The sequence below is a fragment of the Rana temporaria genome, chromosome 9 (assembly GCF_905171775.1).
Source record: "Rana temporaria chromosome 9, aRanTem1.1, whole genome shotgun sequence".
NCBI lineage: Eukaryota > Metazoa > Chordata > Amphibia > Anura > Ranidae > Rana > Rana temporaria.
This window is the reverse complement of record NC_053497.1, coordinates 44,496,725-44,522,444: the sequence shown is the minus strand read 5'-3', so window position 1 is coordinate 44,522,444 and position 25,720 is coordinate 44,496,725. Positions and strand designations below refer to the sequence as shown.

Genomic DNA, 25,720 nt, shown 5'->3' with positions numbered 1-25,720 from the left:
GTTGTGGATGGATGAGCTGGCACCTGGTCCCTGTCAGTGGGTGGCTGAGCTGGCACATGGTCCCTAGACTGGGTGGCTGGGCTGGCACCTGGCACTGGACAGTGAACGAATGGGAAGTGCTGAGTGGCTTTCCTTTCATACACAAACAGCTAGTGTGTTCATTTAGAAAAGGAAGGGGCCGGTATATGGTATAGTAATTAGCTTCTTCCCCCACTCTCTATCCTGAAACATCCCCCCCAGGAGCCAGCGTGAGAGGAGGGGAGTCAGCAGCACTGCAGTGGGGGGGGGGGGGGCAACACAGTGGTGGAAGCCTGGGCAGTAGGTGGAGTTGGCACTGCACAAGCCTATGAGCAGGACAATGATCCAAAACACAACAGCAAGTCCACCTTCAAGTGGTTGAAACAAAGCAAAATTTTGGTTTTGGAGTGGTCTAGTCAAAGCCCAGACTTAAATCCAATTGAGATGCTGTATCATTACCTTACACTGTTCATGCTGCAGAACTCTCAAATGTGGCTGAATTAAAACAATTCTGCAAAGAAGAGTGGGCCAAAATGTGAAAGACTCATTGCCCGTTATGGCAAATTCTTGATTGCAGATGTTGTCGCCAAGGGTGGCACAACCAGTTATTAGGTTTAGGGAGAAATTACTTTTTCACATAAAGCCAGACAGGTTTGCACAGCTTTTTTGCCTTAATAAATGAAACCATCATTTAAAAACTGCACTTTGTATTTACTCTGGTTATCTTTGTGTAATAATAAAATTTGTTTGATCTGAGTCATTTAAGTGTGACAAATATGCAAAAAAAAATAATCTGAAATGTGGCAAACAGTTTTTCGCAGCATTGTGTATATAAATCACCAAATTTTTCAAAAATCTTCGATGTACTTTTTTTTTTTTTAGTCCTTCCTTTTTTCAAGTCCTTCCTTATGGAACTCCAACCCAGATACACCTAAAAATAAGCTCTAATACACTTTATAAATAATACCTACCCTAAAAGTACTAGGTAAGGATCCCATGCACAGAGAACAACGAGGCCGGAGCTGTATAAAACAGATGGCCACACTAAGCAGAATTAAAGTGTAATTCCACTTTAATTGAGAAAAAAACATTCCCTTCTGGGTGATCAATATACACTGCAGGGATTTTAACAAACTTTGTTTCAGATACCTGCCTTTTTGTTATTTTGAATAAATAGCTATTTGTTTGTCTGTGTCCATGTGTCGGGTGAATCTGCATGGGAGTGATTTTATAATTATAAAATCGGATGCTGCACCTGAAGGGCTCTAATAAGGAAAGTCACAGGGTATGCATCCCTTTAGATGTGGGAGAAAATCTGTAAGCCAATCACACAAGCAGGAAATAAAGAAAATACAATTTTTCGGGGTAGTTCTGTACGCCATCTGTGCACAGGACCCCTCCATGTAGCCATATTGCATTGCATTTTACAGAAAATAGAAAAGCTGCAGATTAAAAAGGAAAGGTACTTTTTTCATTAAATTAAATTAACTTGTGTAGCAATTGCATACATTACATTATTATTATTTATTTGCTATTTTTTTGGTGACGCAAGTGGGAGTTACCCTTTACGGCAGGTGCACATTTCTGTGTATACCCTGTTTCCCCAAAAATTAGACCTACCCTGAAAATAAGACCTAGCTTTATTTTCCAGGAGGGCTGCAATATAAGCCCTACCCCGAAAATAAGCCCTAGTTAAAAATGCTTGTAAAATCCTATAATCCACTAAATTACAGTAGTTTATAATGTACAATGTGTGTATTTCTGTAATATAATTGCGGGGAAGAGAGCTCCGGCGGGTCACAGAAGTGCAGAGCGGCGCTATAACAAATGTATTTGGCACAATTATATTACAGAAACGCACACATTGTACATTATATACTACTGTAATAGAGTGGATTATAGGATTGTACAAGCATTTTAACTCAGTTCACACTGGGGATTCCTGACAGGCAGGGAGAGAGAGGGGGAGAGAAAAGACAGCACATTACATGGTAAGACCTACCCTGAAAATAAGCCCTACCGGGTCTTTTGTTGGCATAATTAATATAAGACCCGGGCTTATTTTTGGGGAAACACAGTAGTTGATTATCTTTAAGGCTAACTCAACTTTTGTGTTACAGAAACTGTCTATGTGCCCAACTGAAGCTGAGATTCTAAGCAGGTTCCTTATGTTTGCAAACCAAGTAAGTTATTATATAAGATCATCTAAAGAAAAGTATTTTAGCTTGAGTACATGTGTGAGGTTATTATTAGCATATTATTATTATTATTATTATTATTATACAGGATTTATATAGCACCAACAGTTTGCACATCACTTTACATTATAAAAGGAGCGTGCAGTTACAATACAATGCAATACAAGGCGGTTTGGAGGGCCTGCTCCTGACATCTTAATAGATATCCTCTATGCCTCCTCCATTGTGCAACACGTTGAATAAGCATCTTGGTATATGAAACACCCCTCTGATGAAAATTCCCTTTGCACAAAGCTGTGTACCCTATTGTGGTATATATGGCTGTGCATATTCATTGCACCAGATTAAAGTTATAATCAGTCATAGTCAGCCATAAATAAGTCTTCTTCCTGACCTGTAGTCAGGGCTCGACAAATCCCGGTCGCCAGGTCGCCATGGCGACTAGAAATAGCGTCCTGGCGACTTGGCTTGGAAGGTGAGCAAAAAAACAAACAAACCCAAACATTATATATATTTTTATCCTAACACCCTAGAAAATAAAATAGCGATCGTTGCAATACTTTCTGTCACGCCGTTTTTGTGCAGCGGTCTTACAAGTGCACTTTTTTGGGAAAAAAATTACACTTTTTTTTAATTAAAAAATAAGACAACAGTAAAGTTATGCCAATTTTTTTTAATATTATGAAAGATAATGTTACACCGAGTAAATTCATACCCAACATGTCACGCTTCAAAATTGCGTCCACTCGTGGAATGCCGACAAACTTTTACCCTTTAAAATCTTCATAGGCGACGTTTAAAAAAATCTACAGGTTGCATGTTTTGAGTTACAGAGGAGGTCTAGGGCTAGAATTATTGCTCTCGCTCTACCAATCGCGGCGATACCGCACATGTGTGGTTTGAACACCGTTTACATATGCGGGTGCTGCTCACGTATGTGTTCTCTTCTGCGTGCAAGCTCGTCGGGACGGGGTGCGTTTTCTGGCTCCTAACTTTTTTAGCTGGCTCCTAGATTCCAAGCAAATTTGTCAAACCCTGCCTGCTCTAAAAGCAAAAAGGAAAGTGCTCAGTTGAACCAATTAAGAGCACACAGAGGGGTCCTTAATTCAAAGAGGAAGACTCACTTTCCTTGGCCTTCATGTCTCTACCGAGGTATAATCTTCAAAGTTGCCCCAGACCCATCTAGCTGTAGCGTGTTGGATACCTCACTGGAATCAGCTAAAGCATACCTTGAAGTAAAGATCACAGGAAGGGAGACCCACAAGACTGAGGAACGATGAACCAGACAACCATGTATCTTCCTCTTATGCTGCGTACACATGATCGGGCTTTTGCCCAGCCAAATCACATCGGAATTCATCGGAGAAAAATAAAACATGTTCTATATCTAAACTCCAATGGGGTTACACACGATAGGAATATCCGATGGAAAAAGTCTGTCTGACTTTTTCCATCGGAAATTCCGATTGTGTATACGCGGCATTAGACATAGGGTAGGCCTCCAGAACCTCCATCCTACCACCCATAGCAAAAGCAAATGTTATACAACATCTGATAGGATTGGGCAATTTAGGGCCATTCGAGGGGGCTTATAGATATTTCCAAACAATTATCTATATGTACATCATCTCTTTACTGACTGAGAAAGGGATAGGAAGAGGTTAACGGCAGTCTGCTGGAACATTTGAAAGAGAAACAGTGATGGGCTCTGATAACAGAGCTGGCTTGGTTTTTGGTAGGCTAATGGCACGTACACACGATCATTTTTCGGCATGTAAAAAACAACGTTTTAAAAAATGTCATTTAAAATGATCGTGTGTGGGCTTCACATCATTTTTCGGGTTCTGAAAAATGACAAAAAAAAAATTCGAACATGCTGCATTTTTTAACGACATTTTAAACAATGTCGTTTTTTGGGTTGTAAAAAATGATCGTTCGTAATGGAGTAAGCACATTCATAACGCTGTAACAGACAGAAAAGCGTGAATCGTCTTTTACTAACACAAAATCCGCTAAAGCAGCCCAAAGGGTGGCGCCGTTTGAATGGAACTTACCCTTTATAGTGCCGTTGTACGTGTTGTACCTCACCGCGCTTTGCTAGAGCATTTTTTTTTTAACGATCGTGTGTGGGCAACGTCGTTTTAATGATGAAGTTGGAAAAAACGTTGTTTTTTCTGGAGGCTGAAAAACTTTTTTACAAGCCGAAAAATGATCGTGTGTACGCAGCATGAGGCCCCGTACACACGACCAGTTTCCTCGGCAGAATTCAGCTTCCGACCGAGTTTCTGGCTGAATTCTGCCGAGAAACCCGGCCGTGTGTACAATTTCGCCGAGGAAGCCGTCGAGGAGCTCGACGAGGAAATAGAGAACATGTTCTCTATTTCCTCGTTGTTCTATGGGAGCTCTCGGCCCGCCGAGCTCCTCGGCGGCTTTAGGGCTGAACTGGCCGAGGAACTCGATGTGTTTGGCACGTCGAGTTCCTCGGCCGTGTGTACGGGGCCTTAGACTTTGGAAATCTTGTAGGGGGAAAAAATGGTAAATTTAATTTTTTTGGGGAAAATAGCAGATCAAGAAAAAAAAAAAGCTTTGAATCATTCTTTTGTCTTGCTCAATAACAGGATTGCAGAATCAACTCTGAACAGCTTCATAGTCTCTTGGCATCCCTACTGAGTGAGTTTAGTAAGTACCTTGGAGCACCAAAACACCAACACAGTCATAACAACAGTCAAAACAACACCCATCATTGTGGAATTCCAAACGTGCTACAACACTAAATGATGAGTTACATTACAGGATTTTCACAAAAGCAGATCATTGTTTTTGTAAAGATTAATTGCCAAAAACCAAAGGTGGATCATCACACAAAACACAATGTACTGAATATATCAATTAGTCTAATTAGAAAACTGCTTTCTGACTTGCTGCTATGCAGTTTAGTCCTTACCGTGCATTATTTAATTAAGTTGGGATGTGGGTTCCACGTATTTATTAAGTGGACCTTAAGTGTTCCTTAAGACTTATTCCACCCAAAGGTGACAGTTTAGTTATAAATTAGATCCTAGATGAGATCATAGCTTCTTGTATGTCTTGGATGCCCCAACAGTAAAATCTATGTACCATAGTCTACCTGCCATTTTAGGTGTTCTGCTCAACTGGAAAACCCTCATAATGAGAACCTGAGAACTTAAAGGGTCACTAAGGCTGCATTCACATTGTAACAGCGTATTTTGCCGCGATTTGTTTCCTTTTTTTTTTTAGAGAGAGAATTTCCATTGATGCCTATGCCCGAACGCCAATGCCGCCTGAAAAAAAGGGTCCGGGACTTGTTTTCAGGTGGCAGGCGTACGGCGTTTCGGCGTGAGATGTTAACCATCTCATAGACATCAATGGAAATTCGCCCCTCCAGCGGCACGAGCGTCGCGCTTCAGGCGTTTTGTCGCCTAGGTGTGAATGCAGCCTAAAGGAAAAAAAAATTTTGCCTAAAATCAATGGGCTAGATTCAGGTAGATTTTGGCCGGCGTAGCGTATCTCAGATACACTACGCCGCCGTAAGTTAGAGCAGCAGGTCCTGTATTCACAAAGAACTTGCGCTGTAACTTACGGCGGCGCAGTGCTCCACACTGGCTGACAGTTTTATTCAGACTTGCAAGCCAGTGCCTGCCCTATAGGCTGATGGGAAAGAATTACCTGTGTGATGATATTCACTATAGTCCAAGAAGAAGACACATGGGGTTGATTTACTAAAACTGAAGAGTGCATAATCAGATGCAGCTGTGCATGGTAGCCAATCAGCTTCTAACTTCAGCTTGTTCAATAAGCTTTGACAAAAAAACTGGAAGCTGATTGGTCTCTATGTAGAGCTGTACCAAATGTTGTACTGTCTGGTTTTAGTAAATCAATCCCATAGAGGATTTCACGGAACTGCAGAATCTAATGCCCTGTACACATGAGCGAAATTTCCGTCTGAAAAAAGTTGGATGTTTTTTCCGACGGAATTCTGCTCAAGCTTGGCTTGCATACACACGGTCACACAAAAGTTTTCTGAACATTCGAGTGTTAAGAACGCGGTGACGTACAACACTACGACGAGGTGAGAAAAAGAAGTTCAATACTTCCGAGCATGCGTCCAATTGATTCCGAGCATGCGTTTTTGTTCCCCCATACAGACGAACGGATTTTCCGGTAGTATTTTTTTCCGTCGGAAAAAGTGAGAACCTGCTCTCAAACTTTTGCTGGTGGAAATTCCGACAGCAAAAGTCTGATGGAGCCTACACACGGTCGGAATTTTTCGATGAAAAGCTCACATCAGACTGTAGCTGGCGGAAATTCCGCTTGTGTGTATGGGGCATAAGACGTTCTCCTTTTATTGTTCAGCCATTTGGCATTGCACATGTTGGATGACATGGGTATATGATGCAATAATTTCCAAACCTTTTGGCATGTAAAACTCTATGATACTTTGACATACGTTAGGCATTTTATTTACTTTGACCTTGGTAATATAGACTTGGAATAGCCTAGTATATGCCATTCACCACTATAGGGCGAATAGGATTGGAGAGCATCTATGTGCCACACCCTCCCAGCACAGACCTATTGTACTCATAGGCCCGGATTCACAAAGCAATTATGCCGACGTATCTCGAGATACGCAGCGTAAGTGTAAATATGCGCCGTCGTATCTGTGCGCCGTGCCCACAAAACTAGATACGCCTGAAAATAGGCTTCCTACGACCGACGTAACTTGCCTATGCCGTCGTATCGTGGGCGCATATTTACGCTGGGAGCATTTTCCGCTCCCATTGATTTTCTATGCACATATGCAAATGAGGGAGATACGTCGATACACGAACGTACTTGCGCCCGGCACATAATATACGCAGTTTGCGTAAGTCGTACGTCTGGCGTAAAGTTATTCCCCATATAGGAGGCGCAAGTCATGCAAAGGTATGGACCAGGGAACACAGCCGTCGTATTTTACGCTGTTTACGTAGTACGTGAATATGGCTAGGCGTAGGTTCCGTTCACGTCGTAGGCAGTGATTCGACGTATCTTAGGCAGTTGTTTTGACGTGATTCTGAGCATGCGCACTGGGATGGCGCATGCGCCGTTCGTTTTAAGTACTTCTATAACGCTTGGCCCATCATTTGCATTGGGTCATGCCTCATTAGCATGGCTCACGCCCACTTACGCCAAGGAAACCCAGCGTAGATTTGAGAGCGAGTGGGAGCAAGTGCTTTGTGAATACTGTGCTTGCCTCTCTGCGCTGCGTCGGCGTAGCGTATATTCGATACGCTACGCCGGCATAAATATGCGCCAATGTATGTGAATCCGGGCCAGTGACTTTACTGGTGCACTCAGAATCTGGTGCAGCTGTGCATTATATCCAATCAGCTTCTGGGTTTTATTGTCAAATTTTATTGCACAAGCCAAAGTTAGAAGCTGATTGGTTACTACTATGCACAGCTGCTTCAGATCTTGTGTACTCCAGTCTCAGTAAATCTGCCTCTTTGTGACCAAGATCAAAGCATTCGGGAGATTAATTTCTTCAGAACCTTGCTCATCATGGAGTCTCCAGGTGCTCTGGGCTGATCTCTGTATGCAAAAAAGCTGTATTTATAGCTCAGGTGAGGAAATGAATTCCAATTCCTGAAGCAATAGCCACATAGAACAAACAGTTCTGCATTGCCAATGAATAAGAATAGATTGTGTTCTATTTGCAATTTTGTCAGATACAGTTCTAATAGTGCAGAGTAAAGTAAGAACTTTAGTACTTTAAGAGTAACTGCAATCTGGTCACATAATTTGTAATAAAACCATCTTTGCCATTCTGAAGCTTCCTTCCAACCACTTTGCATATTATTTTATATATACTGTGATTCTGTACTTGCCAAATTTGCTGCAGAAATGTCCCTCTACTGAGTCTGGCTGTAGGCATTTTAACTGTGGGCAGCTGAAGCTGCTGCCTGTTCACTTCCTGGATTTACACAGACACACAGAGGCACACCTCCAGCTCTGCAGTTCTCATTGGCCCTCGTATGACTCATCCCCCCCTCCCTTTCTGGCAAACTCTCACTAGAGTGAAAGAGAGAGCTGTACATGATGTGATAAGCCTAGGCCAGTGATGGCGAACCTTGGCACCCCAGATGTTTTGGAACTACATTTCCCATGATGCTCAACTACACTGCAGAGTGCATGAGCATCATGGGAAATGTAGTTCCAAAACATCTGGGGTGCCAAGGTTCGCCATCACTGGCCTAGGCTAATGACCAGACTAGAAACAGGAAGTGGGCTGTATAAGGTATTTACTGGCAGAGAAAAAAAAATTTAGTATCCAAAGTTAAAACAACAAGGGCAGAAGATTTAATAGATGAAAAGATGAAAAAATGAGTTCAACTTTAATATAATAAGCTGCAACTTATCATGCTTGTTTCCTTTTATTGCAACCTTTCACTCTTTCCAACCTGTTAGCTCTTAGAAAATCTCACCTTGTAAATTTAAATGTTTTATTTGATGATCCAGCCAGCAACTCTGTTGTTTTTTAAAAGCACAAGCTCTCCAGCAGAATGTATCAATTTAAATGGATTAGACAAACCATTTAACAATGGCAGGGGTGATAAAATGATCAGCTTTTTATATAAACCTTCATCCCAAAAGGAAAAAAACTATTTTATGTAACTGCTTATGAATTGTTAGCTGGAATTTGGTTAAAATGTGTTAGAGTTTTAAATCTGCTTATGGAGATGTGCAGTGTTGTGTGGCGGCAGTAAACAGGACGGTGGAACAGAACTGTATTGTAAATGTAGTTCAAACCAGTATAACTACCCGGCTGAAAATCAAACCGACTAGGCAAACTGGCTTTATGTTGCAGCGCACAGTGTAGCAGCAGGTTTCGGATGCACTGGCAGCATCTGTCTCGAGGGATGGAATGTGGCTTGGCTGCTCAGTGCCAAAATGGAAGGTTCCCAGGAAGGTTAACATGTCCCTGTTCTTTCCCTATTCATCTCGAACCTCTTCCTACAGGTGACCTGACCCTTTACTACCCACACACAAAGCACAGGAGCCAGGGTTTTAAATAGATTCTGCCTGACCCATGATGGCCACCATGGGTCACATGTGGAGGCAGCATCCAACCGAAAAGCTTCCCCAGTGACCCAGAAAACCATAGAGGAACCATGTACCTTTCGACTTCCTCAGTTTAGTGCCACCTGCAGTGGAGAAACTAGACTGCACCTGCCTACATGCTAATACATTTAAAACTCCCCTACCCCCAGGCTGACAACGCTGCTGTCTACTGTACCTCCTATGCTCATTTCTCCAGAGTTGTGTCTCACTAATACAGGAGTGTTAATGGCTGGATCACCAGGTGAAACTAGAGGGGAAAAAGCCAAAGAAATTAAAACTCATGGAGCCACCACATCTAATGATTGGTAGGGTGCAATATAATGTATTTTTGGTTTGGGGTTTATTAACACTTTAAATGTTTTTAAAATAGAACAGTGGTCTGTTATTAAAAGATATCTCCTTCCCACCCTTAGTAAATACCATCACTTTAGGCAGGTAAATCTTCACAGTAGCAGACCTACAATGTAGGCAGCCCAACTACAAGAAAACTGTTAGAGTCGGTTCACACTAGGGCGACACGACTTCCAGCGCGGCTTTCAGAGGCGACTCCGACACGACTTGAACATGAACCACAGGGCGATCTGGGGCGATTTACAACACGACTTGAAGTTGTCTCCAGGACAGGAGACTTTCCAGTGGCCAATAAAACAACAATCAGCTCTAGGGGATGGAGGGGGAGGGAGAGGGGGGCAGGAGAGGTTTGCCTGAGAAATGTATGTTATCTTCCTGGAAAGTCGCTTCAGTTAAGACAGTGATCCGACTTCTGAGGCGACTTCCATTGAAATGAATGGGTACAAATCGCCTACAAGTCAGATTGAAGTAGTACAGGAACCTTTTCTGAAGTCGGATCGCCTTGAGTCGTGTGTATTAACACCGCTCCCATTCACTTCCATTGTTTTTCTCTACAGCGCGACTTGGGACGACTTGAGGCGACATGAAGTCGGATCGCAAGTCGCCCCAGTGTGAACCGGCTCTTAGGGGTAGATTCACATACAATTAGGTCGGTGCAGCGTATGTGAGATACGCTACGCCGCTGTAACTTACTTTTGACTGCTTTGAATCCTCAAAGAATTCGCTCCGTAAGTTACGGCGGCGTAGTGTATCTTTCGCGGCGTAAGGGCGCCTAATTCAAATCGGCGAGTAGGGGGGCGTGTTTCATTTAAATGAAGCGCGTCCCCGCGCCGATCGAGCTGCGCATTCTCCGTTCCGAAACTTCCTGCCGTGCATTGCACTAAATGACGTCGCAAGGACGTAATTTTTCTGAACATAGACGTGACTTACGTACATTCCGATTCACAAACGACTTACGAAAAAAGAAAAAAAAAATCAAATTAAACGCGGGAACGACGGCCATACTTACCATGGCAAATCTAACTATACACCGCAAAACACTAGCTTTAACTATACGCCGGAAAAAGCCGACTAGAGACGACGTAAAAGAATGCGACGGCCGCGCGTACGTTCGTGGATCGTCGGAAATAGCTAATTTGCATACTCGACGCGGAAAACGACGCAAACTCCACCCAGCGGACGCCGAAGTATTGCATCTAAGATCCGAAGGCGTACGAAGCTATACGCCTGTCGGATCTAACCCAGATGCCGTCGTATCTTGGTTTGAGGATTCAAACTAAAGATACGATGCGGGAAATTTGAAAGTACGCCGGCGTATCAGTAGATACGCCGGCGTACTCTCTCTGTGGATCTGCCCCTTAGTTTCCACTACCACCCACACAAACACTTATAGTATGATGCCAATGGTGGCCTACTTGCAGCTGCAGTCAACATTTTCTGTGAAAGTCTGGATAATGACAGGTAACAGGATATTGCAGTTTATCTATCCTAAAATGCATTTGTTTCCTTTACAAATTTTAATGCACATATTTACAATATAATACCCATTTTGTTGGTAAAATAAAAGATGGTGTTACACGGAGTAAATAGATACCTAACATGTCACATCTGAAAATTCTGAACACTTGTGGAATGGCACCAAACTACAGTATTTAAAAATGCTTTAAAAGCGGGTTACCAGTTTAGTTACACAGGAGGTCTGGTGCTAGAATTATTGCTCTTGCTCTGACATTTGGGGCAATTTTATCACATGTATTGCTGTCACAAGGAATGTAAACATCCCTTGTGACAGCAATAGGCAGTGTTAGGTAATTTTTATGGAGAGATCTGGGGTCTATTAGACCCCAGAGCTTTCCACTGCCCTTAAAAGCATCTGATCACACCAAGATTGGTGTGATCAGATACTTTCACTATTTTAAAATGGTGCTGTTTACATCCAGAGAAATCAGAAGTGCCAAAAATGCTTGTCACTTCCGGTCACCTAGACCATAGAGGTGATTGGGGATGATGCGATTACCGATCAACTCGATTGTAAGCTGCCACAACTGGCGGATCAGATCCTGGGCTCCCCTCCAGGATGGGAAAGCTCGGAGAGGCACTGGAGAGTGGCAGGAGGGAGGGGACCCCCTTCCGCTGCCTCTAAAATCAATAAAGCGGTTAGGACTGTAGTAGCTGACTTTTCATATTAGGACACTTACCAGCCCAGGGATTCAGAGATGTCTTCACCCAAGCCAGATCTTTTGCCGTCTTTGGGTCCAATCGCTGGCAGGTTTACATTGGGAAGCCAGCCGTGACCACTTGTGGCTTCCTAGCTGGCTTCCAATTGCACTGTGCTTGTGAATGGTCTGACGGCTTTCTGGGATTTGTGACTTGTCCCAGAAAGCTGTTAGGGGGAGGGGAGAACTTTCGCTCGGATCGCTGTGGTGATCCCACCGGAAGTGGGAGTGGGTTCCTGTCAAAACCAAATTTTTGCCCCCCCCCCCCCCAAAAAAAAATAAGTGGTAAAAAAGGGGGGGGCAGACAAATGCTTTAATCACAATGGGGGGTGTTGGTTGGGGTTTTGTTTGCTCCCCCCCAGAAAAATGGAGCACCAGCTGCCACTGCTCCCCAGCCTAAAACCTCTTCAGAAATTTACTCCGTATCCTCTGCCTCACATTGAAGTTGGAATTAAAATGTATCTAAAGCCAAAACTTGTTTTTTCTATTTTGTCTAGAACGGTGAGGGGTTGAAACACTGATGAGGATTTTATTGCTGTCTCTGTCCTTCTTATTAGGCAGATTTACTTAAACTATTTGTCCTGGTGACCACTGTCATGTAGAACGGAAAGTGAGGGTGATTGCAACATCTTGAGTTGTAACCAAAAAAGAAATAGAAAGGAAATGCTTTGGTGGCAACCATCTAGGAGACAACTGTCTAAGGCCCCGTACACACGTCCGAGGAACTCGACAGGCAAAACACATCGTTTTGCTCGTCAAGTTCCTTGTCAAGCCGCCAAGGATGTCGGCGAGCCAAGTTTCCTCATTGACTAACGAGGAAATAGAGAACATGTTCTCTATTTGGCCCGACGAGATCCTCGTCGGCTTCCTCGGCCAAAAGTGTACACACCACCGGGTTTCTTGGCAGAATACGGCTCCGATCGAGTTTCTGGCTGAATTCTGCCGAGAAACTCGGTCGTGTGTACGGGGCCTGACAGAGGATTTCCCTCACTTCCTGTTGACGCTACAAGAGAGAAAGTGAAGGGCAGTCCCCCCATGGGTACACAGATGGCAAAAAATAACTAAAATGTATTTAAACCCTTCCATACTCTTGGAGTAGAAAAAATGTTGATATTGATATTCTTTGATGTCAGGCATCAAACAGTTACAGCTGCATCTGATTCTCTTTCTTTGGAATGAACATGAAATTCAGGCACCATTAGTAATAATTAGGTAATGTAGGAAATACCAAACAGTGCAGAATAAGCATTCACGCCAATAAAGTTTTATGTGTGAGTTTCTATATTCTAATGCAGTGAAACTGAGGTGTCTGCAGCGTATACTTTGTCACACATGAAAGACATTTGAATGGTTACGAGTACATAATGGCTTTCTGTTATATCTCTACAGTTCCTCTTGTGCCGAGTTTCCCTCCAGAGTCCTGTCGATGTTTGCTGGCCTCCCAGGATGTATCCTACTCCAAAACTTTTTTTTTTTTTTTTACTTTTAAATGCTTGTTTTCTGTATTTTTTTTTTCTATTTTGAATTTTTTATTTACTCCAACCACAAATGTTTTATTTTTTTGCTTTTGAATAGAGTGAAGAAAGTTTAGAACCTCTGTCAGTTCGTTATCAGGGTCAGTGTTCCCAGTGAGGAGTCTCCTCCTCTCTTCCTGTCCTATTGACCACCTATCTCCCAAATATGTTGTAAAAGCATATTTTCCCACTGGAGACACAATAAAAACCTGACAAATATTCGAAACCTTCCGCACTCAATCCAAAACATTAGCTTTAGATGTTCTTAAAAATGACCCTATCATGTTAAAAAAGAAAAGGCTAGGAAAAGGTCCCTGCAGGAGAAGAGATGGTATACTCACCTTGTCGGTGGCCTGTCTCCTACCTCTTCTGAATTCTAACACTGCAACCTCTAATGCCGCGTACACACGATCGAAAATTCAGACAAGAAAACCGTGGATTTTTTTTCAGACGGATTTTGCCTCAAACTTGTGTTGCATACACACGGTCACATAAATGTCGTCTGACATTCCGATCGTCAAGAACGCAATCACGTACAAGACGTACGACGAGCCGAGAAAAATTAAGTTCAATAGGCAGTGCGGCTCTTCTACTTGATTCGGAGCATGCATGTTTTTTTGTGCAGAATTGCATACAGAACTTTTCCCGTCGCAAAATTTGAGAACCAGCTCTCAAATTTTTGCTGTCAAAAATTCAGACAGAAAAAGTCAGATGGGGCCTACACACGGTCGGATCTTCCAACCAAAGCTCACATCGAACTTTTCTTGTCGGAAATTCCGATTGTGTGTACGCGGCATAACAGTCTCTTCAGCATTTGACACTACCAGGTGTGTCAGATGCTTGTGACCCCTGCTGTGCTTTGTGGTTTCATTGTCTAACACATATATCACTGCAGGACTTAGCATTGATGTGGAGGTCGGAAAAAGAAACCATCATGCATACACAGCATACCAACAGTGCTACATAATTTCTGGCACAACAGTGGACCTACAAGTACCTCTAGTCTGAAATAACTTTTCTCCTGTGTGACAGGGAAGCTCCCCCATGGGTGTGCACCATATTCATGCCTCAACTTTTCTGATATTGGAGCTATGTCACAACCCATGCTTTCTCACAAACCAATGATGGAGCCATTATTGGCCACTTGGGTCCTCTTAGTGGTTTGTGGGATGTGGGAGAGGGGCAGGGCACAGCCCAGAGATGTCAGTATAGAATGCATCACAGAAATTAAGAATGCTCCATCTCCGATATCCAGTAAAATTGGCACAGAACACCGGTGCACAGCTGAAGCTCCTCCAAGCCATCAACAAAGCTGGCACCCGGTTGCATATCCTTCATTGAATATTTTTTAATAGTCAGCTAAAATCTGGTCACAACAAAACCATCAACGCATTTTGGCCAGTGAGGCCTTAAGCACAGCTGTGTGTCAGACTCCAAGTATCACAATTAGATGGACTCAACCTCCTAGTCCAACATGGGGAGAAATACAAACTACCACCTATGCCATATTACAATCAAACACAGGGCCAACGATAGGGGGGGTACCACCCATCCTCCTGTAGGGGTTCCGACACACAGGAGGGCCTGGACAGGGAGGAGGATCAGTGTGGCGGAGCAAGGGTTAATTACAGGAACGATCCACTGTGTGGCTCTCTGCAGCAGCTGAAAGACAGTTTCTCCCCCCTCTGTCTCTTGACAGTTTTCAGATGCTGGAGGGAGAGACACTCAGGGCATCATTGATGTAATTGTCCTACTCTGTGCATTGTACAGATAGCTCATTGCGCTGGCATTTGTGTATAAATAGTGTCAGCGCTTATATGTAAATTGCACGCTATTTATATGTAAATTACATGGGTATGTGTATGTAAATTGGGTTAACATTCATATCGAAATCACGCCCCCCTCCTCTGCATGCTGCCCACCTACTGGCTGTTGGAGGTACACAGGGGGACGGAGAGCAGTGGAAGGGGCTGGTAAAAATTAAATTTACCAGCCTCCTCTTCCTTTTCTGAATGGACACAGTAGGACACAGTAGGTGATCTGTACCAATCACCCCTATGTCCATTAATAACTTAAGTTTACCATGCTTCAGTTTATGAATGAACAGGAGCCTCTGTCTTCACACTGTACAGGACACAGCACTTGTGTGAATGAGCCCCAAGACCTCATTCACACAGAGAGCTTTATTTAATAAAACTTTATACGTTAAAACATTTTCTTTTAGATTTAGCAGGCATTTTGTAAGTTATCTTATGTTTGTGTCCACTAATAATGATTTTAGCGTATGTTTAGTGAAAATATAGTTTTGATATATTTTTGGGGGGGTGGGACTGTCAGGCTGTACAGGACCCCGTGATTTCTAACGGCAGTCCTGATCAAACATAAGAACAAAATACCAATTACATAGAAATGCATCATAAAAGACCACACACACCATATACAACAGCATTCGTATACCTCATTAAAAATAATTCTATAATGAGTAACAATAATTAATGAATAATGCATTTTTGCATTATTTTAAATGAAGGATGACATCCAAGCAGTGATTCAGCCCAGCAGTTAACATGGAATACAGCTTAAATATCCACCACACCCGTTCCAGGAGTCTTTGGTGTAAATCACTGCCCCATCTGACGGATAAAACTTCTGCATTCCACAATAAAGGATACAGCTCAGGTCCCAATCATGAACTTCCACAACATGTTTAGAAACATTGGAGGGATGGGTTGTAAAGGTAAAAAAAAATCCCTAAATAGCTTCCTTTCCCTTAGTGCAGTCCTCCTTCACTTACCTCATCCTTAGATTTTGCTTTTAAATGTCCTTATTTCTTCTGAGAAATCCTCACTTCCTGTTCTTCTGTCTGTAATTACACACCGTAATGTGAGGCTTTCTCCCTGGTGTGGAGAAAGAATCTTGGGGGGGGGCGGGGGCGAGCAGGAGTGTCAGGACGCCCACTAACACAGCTCCTTTCTCTATCTGCAAAGTAGAGAGTGTCCCGACTTGCCTGCTCGCCCCCTCCCCCCTCAAGAGGCTTTCTCCACACCAGGGAGAAAGCCTCGCATTACTGTGTGGAGTTACAGACAGAAGAACAGGAAGTGAGGATTTCTCAGAAGAAATAAGGACATTTAAAAGCAAAATGGAAGGATGAGGTAAGTGAAGGAGGACTGCACTAAGGTAAAGGAAGCTATTTAGGGAAAACATTTTTTACCTTTACAACCCCTTTAACTTTTAGGATTCATCCCATTGAAAAAGTGCTCACCTACCCTTATCATTAAAGGGATTGTAAAATCAGAAAGTTCTTTATCGTAATGCATTCTATGCATTAATATAAAAAACCTTCTGTGTGCAGCAGCTCCCCTCAGCACCCCTAATACTTACCTAAGGTCCCTCTCTGTCCAGCGATGTCCATGAGTGTCTCAGCTGTCTGAGATTCTCTTTCCTTATTGGCTGAGACACAGCAGCGGTGCCATTGGCTCCTGCTGCCAATCAAAGTTAGCTAGTAAAGATAGGGGGCGGGGCTGGGTCAGGGCTCCATGTCTGAATGGACACAGGGAACTGTGACTCGGCTCGGGTGTCCCCACAGCGGGCACTGAAAAGGAGGGAGGGGCCCAGATCACAGAAGAGGGGCCCAAGAAGAGGAGGATCTGGGCTGCCCTGTGCAAATCCATTGCACAGAGCAGGTAAGTATAACATGTTTGTTATTTTTATAGGGAGAAAAAATTGACTTTACAATCACTTTAATCGTCCGGTAGTGCAACCAACCCATTGAAGAGAGCATTCTGCACATGGGATAATATTCACATCACCACGTTACATGAGTTACAATTGGTATATTGTTTTAAAAAAAAAATCTCTGATAACTGTGGGTGTTTTTAAATGGGACTTTATGTGTACCCTACAGTATCTAGTATTTTTTAAACACACTAGTAAGAGCCTGGGGCCGACAGCCATGCCCTTTAACACTCCTATATTTGACTTATTATATCTTGATGCCAGGAGTGATCCCAAGGCCTGTGTCCTTCTACTGGAAAAATGGCACTCATCTTTTAAGAAATCACAGATTTCTGACAGATGTTTATTAATTACAGGCATACCCCGCTTTAAGTACACTCACTTTACATACACTCGCGAGTAAGGACATACCCGCGAGTGTATGTAAAGTGCCTTACAGACATTTTACAACCGCAGTAGAAGGAGCTGAAGCTCCGAGAGCATAGCCCGCTCTGTTCCAGTGTGCCCCTGACACCCCCACTAAAGCCGATGAGACCTCAACTACAGCCCCTGACCCCCCACTACACCCTAGAAGTGAAAAAAGGTATTGTTTCACTTTAAGTACATTTTCGTTTTACATACATGCTCTGGTCCCATTGTGTACTTAAAAGTGGGGTATGCCTGTATATTCAGTAGAGAAAGTAGTTACAGAAGTAATTTGTTTACAGGGGAGTTTGATATTGGATACTTTGGGCCAAATCCTCAAAAGAGATACGACGGAGTAACTGCTGTTACTCCGTTGTATCCCTGGTCCTAACTATGGAACTGATCCACAGAATCAGTTTCCAATAGTTAGGCAGAAGATCCGACATGTGTAATTGAATTACACTGCCGGATCTTAGGATGCAGTACCGCATCCGCCGCTGGGGGCATTTTGCGTCGAAATGCCGCCTCGGGTATGCAAATTAGGACTTACGGAGATCCACAAAGCTTTTCAGCTTAGTTTTTTCTCCGTAAGTTTTATTTTGCAAACGCAAAATTAGGGCTGCTTTTACAAGGTGTAAACTGTTTACACCTTGTAAAAACAGACCTTTCTTGCTAGCGACGCGATTTTTTTTTAATTTAAACATTTTTTTTTGGCGCCGTATCTTTTTTTTTACCCGACGCAACTTTATTGTCCCGTCGCGATCCACAAAGCCCGACGTAACGTAATTTGGCGCTATGCACGTCGGGAAAATGACGTCACGAGCATGCACAGTACGGCCGGCGCGGGAGCACGCCTCATTTAAATGGGAATCGCCCCCTGGAGAAGAGGAACGCCTTGCGCCGGCCGGATTTAAGTTACACCGCTCAAAATTTCTAGGTAAGTGCTTTGTGGATCGGGCACTTAGGTAGAAATTTTGCGGCGGTGTAACTTAAATAGGAAAAATTACGTTGCGCCGCTTCTTTGTGGATTACCCCCTTTGTTACCTCTTCTTAGGAGGTAAATTCTTGTTCTGTTGCTGACTCATGGGGCCCCCCGGGCAATAGGAGATTATGGGGCCCCCAGGCAATAGGAGATTATGGGGCCCCCAGGCAATAGATTATGGGGCCACACAGTATATACACACATACAGTATACATATAAAGTATACACACACATTATACATACACACAGAATACACATACACACACTGAAACGGTACTGGAGAGGCGGGGCAGCTATAATCTTGTTTTTTTTTTAAAACACAGATTTTTACATACTGTCTCTGGTTTTACTGAGGTTGGCCACCCTGATGGGGCCCCCTAGTGGCATGGGGCCCTCGGGCAGTGCCCGAATGGTCAGTCCGCCCCTGCCAAGGTCTTTTTTACCAAGGTCTACTGTCTTAGATTCCTCTTTATACAAGGCTTAAGTGGAACAGTTTCTCTTAGCATGTTTACATTTCTCCCCTAGTATAGCCTTCATGGTGTGCAAAGAATGACAACTAATGTAGTAATGTAAAATTACCTGCACACATTTTCCAAAAAAGTGCACGTTGATACCTAACCAGTTTCTGTGTTTTCCGAGAGTGTCAAATCTAAAAAAGTAATTGTATTATAGTTCCACTTGTATGAGAGACACAGGTTCAGGTTATTGTTGTTCAGTTGTTCCACAAAGCTTCTCTCCCTTCCATGAACAAGATGTCATCAATGTACCTCCCATACCACTATATGTGTTTCTTAAATGGGTTCCTCCTACCATTCCATGTATTGAATAGCTATCTTGTTTTTTATTCTACGTTTTTTTTGTTTGTTTTTTGTTTTTTAATCTCCAAAGTTAAAGTTCCTTTTTAAATTCTTTTAAATTCAAATTAATTAATTTAAATTCTTCAACCCGTTTTCAGCCACTGAGGAATTACTAAATATCCTGCTATTTACGACAAAACATATGTTCTGGGACTACATCCAACTGATTGTACCTTTGCATCTCCTCATACTTGCATGCTTGTGTTGTTATTATTTGACTCCAGACAGATATCAGCTGTGGGTTCCCTGGACCGGGAGCAGTTTTTCACACTCTGGAAGAAAATCATAGCTGGAACGGTTTGTACTTTACTTTTTGATATGAATGGCCTTATCTCCTTATGTGCTTCTTAACCACTTCAGCCCCTGAAGGATTTACCCCCTTCCCGATAAGAGCATTTTTTGCGATATGGCACTGCGTCGGTTTAGCTGACAATTGCGCGGTCGTGCGATGTTGCACCCAAACAAAATTGATGTTCTTTTTTTTCCCACAAATAGAGCTTTCTTTTGGTGGTATTTGATCACTTCTGCGGTTTTTATTTTTTGCGCTATAAACAAAAAAAGAACGACAATTTTTAAAAAAAGCAATATTTTTTACTTTTTGCTATAATAAATATTCACCAAAAATATATAAAAAAACAAATTTCTTCCACAGTTTAGGCCGATACGTATTCTTCTACATATTTTTGGTAAAAAATCGCAATAAGTGTATATTGATTGGTTTGCGCGAAAGTTATAGCGTTTACAAAATAGGGGATAGATTTATAGAATTTTTATTATAATTTTTTTTTTTTTTACTAGTAATGGCGGGGATCTGCAAAATTTTTTTTTTATTGGGACTGCGACATTATGGCGGACACATCAGACACTTTTGACACTATTTTGGGACCATTGTCATTTATACAGAAATCAGAGCTACAAATAGCCACTGATTACTGTATAAATGACACTGGCAGGAAAGGGGTTAAACTCTAGTGGGCGATCAAGGAGTTAAGTGTGTCCTAGGGAGTGATTCTAACTAATCCCCCCCGATGGGCACACTACACAGAGACCACTGCTCCTGATGACAGGGAGCAGTAGATGCAATGGTATTTAAAACAATGGTATTGCAATGGTATTTAAAACATCCTCATGAAAATCCTCTTGTGCAAAAAACATCCCGCTTCTCAATATAACAGCGTCAGCGCACATCCCCTAAGGTGCTCTTTTTGTCTAACCATGACAAACTATGACACTTCCTTTGTAGAAATAGACTCCAATTGACTTCTTAAGTGAATAAGTAGGTCAAATAGCACTTTAACAGATCAATTGGACTCGCTAAATCTATTTCCATGAGCAAGGATTGTCATGGTTTATGGACACCTTGGACGAAGTGCACTGCTAGATTGAGAGGTTGATTGTTGTTTTTTGCACATCTTTTTTGGGTGTAGAAAAGAGAATTTCTATTGGGATTTATGTATTCTTTGTGGTTGATTTATCAAAACCTGAGTGTAAAATCTGGTGCAGCTTTGCATAAAAACCAATCAGCTCTCAGTTTTTTGTTTTTTTTGTCAAAGCTTAAGTTAGAAGCTGATTGGCTAACATGCAGCTGCACCAGAGTTTGCACTCTCAGGTCGCGTACACACGGTCAGACAAAACCGTTAAGAATGGACCGAGATTCAGTTTCATCGGTCCAAACCGACGGTGTGTATAGCATATCGGTCTGTTTTCCTTCGGTCCAAAATTTTAAAACATGCTTCAAAATCGAACCGATGGACCGCTGCCGGATCGGTCCAAACCGATGGTTAGTACAGAAAAGCATCGGTTCAAAACCCGCGCATGCTCAGAATCAAGTCGACGCATGCTTGGAAGCACTGAACTTCGTTTTTTTTCAGCACGTCGTGTGTTTTACGTCACCGCGTTCTGACCCGATCGGATTTTGAACTGATGGTGTGTACACACATCAGACCATCAGGCCACTTCAGCGGTGAACCGATGAAAACGGTCCGTCGGACCATTCTGATTGGTTTGGACCGACCGTGTGTACGCGGCCTTAGTTTTAGTAAATCAACCCCACTACATAATAACAGGCACTGAACTTATTTGCAAATGTAACAGAGTTGGTAATAATGCACATATTTTAGTTATTTAATATGATTGTTATTATATATTCTTTGCATCTAGGGAAGATAAGGTTAGAGGGGGGGATACAAGGGAGAGATGTATGGATTTATTTAGTTGTGTTACCTTCTGTTATTGATATTATTACAGCTGCTTAGTATTTTTTTTTCTATATCACTTTCTATAATTGTTAATTATAGGGAATCCATGTAGCACAAGGGTGTCTAACTAAATTTCCTTGTGGGCCGCATCAGCATTATCAAAAGGGCCGGTTGTATCTGTAAGATTAGATGTCCAGCGCATCCCCTCCCCTTACATTATATGTCAAGACCATCAGAAGTTAAGTCCCCCACCCTCTCTTACATCACAGTGCATCCCTGTTAAAGTGACGCAGTGCCGAATTGTAAAAACCCCTTGGGTCATTTAGCAGCATATTGGTCCGGTCCTTAAGTGGTCAAAGTATGCCCGTCGTTCCCGCATCACTTTTGAATTTTTTTTTTTCGGCATAAGTACGTTACGCACGTCGCGATTCACAAACACGTTGCGCCGCCGTAATTTCGCGCAAAGCACGTCGGGAAAATTGCGAACGGAGCATGCGCAGTACGTCCGGCGCGGGAGCGCGCCTAATTTAAATGGTACCCGCCCCATTTGAATTGGGCGGGCTTGCGCCGGACGTGTTTACGATACACCACCGCAAGTTTACAGGTAAGTGGATCGGGCACTAACACTGAAAACTTGCGGCGGTGTAACGTAAACGGGTTACGTTACACGGCCGCAATTCTATGTGAATCTGGCCCTCTCTCTCTGCACTTTGGTATGCAAAGAATTTCCTCTCTGCTCTCAGCCAAAACTCAAAGTCTGGGCAATCTGCCAAGTCTGGGCAGCCTGCCAAGTTTTGAAAACATTCTTTATCAGTGGAAAGTTAAGTCTAAACATTGTATCACATTGACTTTTTACATCAAAGGAATAAACTTCTGTATGTAAATTAAGAACGTTTAACCACTTAAACACCAAACCTTTTTCTGGCAGCTCTTTTCAAGTTAAAATCATTATTTTTTTTTGCTAGAAAATTACTTAGAACCCCAAACATTATATAATTTTTTAGTAGAGACCCTAGAGAATAAAATGGTGGTTGTTTTTGCGCAGCAGTCTTTTTAAATGCAATTTTTTGGGAAAAAAATACTTTAATGAATAAAAAAAAAAAAAATAGCCAGTAAAGTTAGCCTATTTTTTTTTTTTTTTTGTATAAATGTAAAAGATTTTACGCCGTGAGAATCGTGAGAGAATCGTGATCTTCATTCTAAGCAAAAAAATTGTGATTCTCATTTTGGCAGCTCTACTGTATCTTTCTTTCCATAAATCACAAGACATTATGATTTAAAGAGGTACTCCAGGCTCCTCCCAAAACATTCAAAGTCCGCAGCTACAAATACTGTAGTTGATGACTTTTAATATTAGCTTACCTTACATGACTTACCTGGACTTACCTGTTCAGGATTCCAGCAGTGGCCTTACCCGAGCCAATTTTTCAATCACCTATTGGGTGCTGGCTCCGCCATCTTGACTAAAGAAAATCGACAACTTGTTTTCTACTGCGCGTGCACGTAGTGCGTTGTTCTTTGTGAATGGACTGGGAGGGAAGGATGGGGGCGAACTTCTGGCTCAGTTTGCAGCAGCGAACTGAGCCAAAAGTGGGAGTGTGTACCTGTCAAAGCCGGGTACCCACACCCCCTCCCCCCAAAAGGTGTCAAATGTGGCAGGAGGTAAACAAGCTTCTCCTTTTGGGTGGACTACAAAAAATGCTTCAGTAAAATCTTTAAAAACCTTTTTCAAGCAAGCTGCTTCCTACCTGAGCATCCTGGCCCAGATTCACGTAGAATCGCGGAGGCGTAACGTATCGTAGATACGTTACACCGCCGCAAGTTTTCATCACAAGTGCCTGATTCTCAAAGCACTTGCATGAAAACTTACGCTGGCAGCCTCTGGCGTAAGCCCGCGTAATTCAAAGGGGCGTGTGCCATTTAAATTAGGCGCGCTTCCGCGCCGGACCTATTGTGCATGCTCCGTTTTGAAATTCCCGCCGTGCTTTGCACGAAGTGACGTCATTTTTTTGAACAGCGACGTGCGTAGCGTACTTTCGTATTCCCGGACGTCTTACGCAAGGACAAAAAAATTTCAAATTTCGACGTGGGAACGACGGCCATACTTTATACAGCACATACATGTGCTGTGTAAAGTAAGGGCAGCAAAAACGACGACTAACTTTGCGACGGGAAACTAGACTAGCAGCGACGTAGCGAACGCGAAAAACCGTTGTGGATCGCCGTAACTACTAATTTGCATACCCGACGCTGGTTTACGACGCAAACTCCCCCCAGCGGCGGCCGCGGTATTGCATCCTAAGATCCGACAGTGTAAAACAATTACACCTGTCGGATCTTAGGGATATCTATGCATAACTGATTCTATGAATCTGTCGCATAGATACTCTGAGGCCTTGTACTCACGACCGGATCTGTGCGCTGGAAACTGTCTGCCCGACAGTTTCCGGCGTACAAGGCTGATTTGTGTTTTGTTCCGCTGGCGTGTACACACCAGCGGACCAAATTCCCGTCGTACCGGAACGCGTGCACGTAAACTACGTACGACGTCACTATAAAGGGGAAGACCAAAGTTAATGGCGCCGCCCTCTGTTCCTCTTTTGCTAGTTACGGGTTTGCTCGTGTTAGTGAAGGTTTGGTTAGAGCTGATTCGCGCTTCTCGGTCTCCAGGCTTTGACAGCGTGTATTCACGGGTTCAGTGCGTGTGCTTGCGGGAACGTAGTTGTCATTCGGCTATAGGCAAGCAGGTTGTTTCTGCTTTAGCAGTTGCATCCTGTGCGCTCGTATCTGTTTGTCACGCGTTTGTCGCAGGTAGTTCTGGATTTGCGAGTGCTTTCTGTTTCAGTGTGTTCTTGACTGACCAGCCGGCCGGTTTGAAGCCATGATGGAGCAGCAGCGTCAATTTTCGCGAGTTGGTGCTGTTTATGGGATGGCTGCTGGATATGTTCATTTGTCCAGTACTTTGGCCAGAAACAGGGGGCGGAGGCGTTTCTGGACCAAGAATTGGTTGCGCCAGCGTGACCAGTTCTCACATATGCCTCTGCTTAGGGAACTCCAGGAGAATAATCCTAATGACTTTAGGAATTTTCTCCGCATGACGGACCCCGTATTCAACCGTCTGCTGGATCTTCTGTCCCCCTATATCACGAGGCAGGACACTGTGATGCGCCAAGCCATCACGGCCGAGCAGAGGCTTATTGCCACGTTGCGGTACCTGGCGACTGGGAGGAGCCTGCAGGACCTCAAGTTCTCGACAGGCATCTCTCCGCAGGCGCTTGGGGTCATCATACCGGACACGTGTGCTGCCATCATCAAAGTTATGCATGAGGAGTATATTAAGGTAAGTTTCCTGGCTCTAATAATGTGGCCAACTAACTTTATTTTTATTTTCCCAGATATGCTGTGTGTTTAACTAACGTTACCTTTTCTCCCTATGCATGTTGATATCAGCTTTACATGTTTTATTCTTGGCCTACCTGCAGATTTGTCCCTTACCCAATATTAACCTGTCCAGCATGCTATCCTAGGGACAAACCCACCTTGCCATTTTTTAAAACAGGACTTTTTGGTTTTTGTGTCCCCCCCCCCCCCTTCAAACTTTTATTGTCCCCATCAGAGGGCTGTGGAGTCTCTTAATGAAGTGGCCCTATATATTTCATTTCCCAAATTCTACATGCACATTTTTCTAATGCAATTTTAATACTGTGAACTGTCACAAGGATGCTTGTAGGATGTATTTGTTACAAAGTACTAAATCTCTAATTTTGTTTGTCCCCACAGCTACCCTCCACACCACAGGAATGGCAGTCTGTGGCTTCCCAATTTGCCCAGCGGTGTGATTTTCCAAACTGCGGTGGAGCAATAGATGGGAAACACGTCCGCATTGTGCCCCCACCCCGCTCGGGGTCGTACTATTATAATTACAAGGGTTATCATAGTATTGTGTTGATGGCGGTGGTGTCGGCACAGTATGAGTTTCTATATGTGGACGTGGGGAAGAACGGCCGGATGTCTGATGGGGGAGTGTTCGCACGGACTGATTTCTATGATCGTCTCCAAGCTGGTGGTCTGGCATTGCCACCAGATGAAGATAATGTGGAAGGACTTCCGTTTGTGTTCCT

General features: G+C 43.2%; 1 protein-coding gene across 6 annotated transcripts in view; it reads left to right on the top strand.

Annotated features, from left to right (window-relative positions):
• The window catches only part of LOC120913421 (calpain-9-like), a 78,741-nt gene that overhangs the window by 35,042 nt on the left and 17,979 nt on the right, over positions 1-25,720 (top strand). The window contains exons 14-17 of one of the 6 annotated variants that reach the window (XM_040323335.1): positions 2,139-2,201; positions 4,835-4,886; positions 13,298-13,356; positions 19,630-19,698. In XM_040323335.1, coding sequence (XP_040179269.1) covers positions 2,139-2,201; positions 4,835-4,886; positions 13,298-13,356; positions 19,630-19,698 — 243 coding nt within the window. Of the gene's footprint in view, positions 1-2,138; positions 2,202-4,834; positions 4,896-13,297; positions 13,357-19,629; positions 19,699-25,720 lie in introns of all 6 variants that reach the window. The other 5 variants (XM_040323334.1, XM_040323336.1, XR_005743511.1 and 2 more) reach the window with 5 other exon arrangements.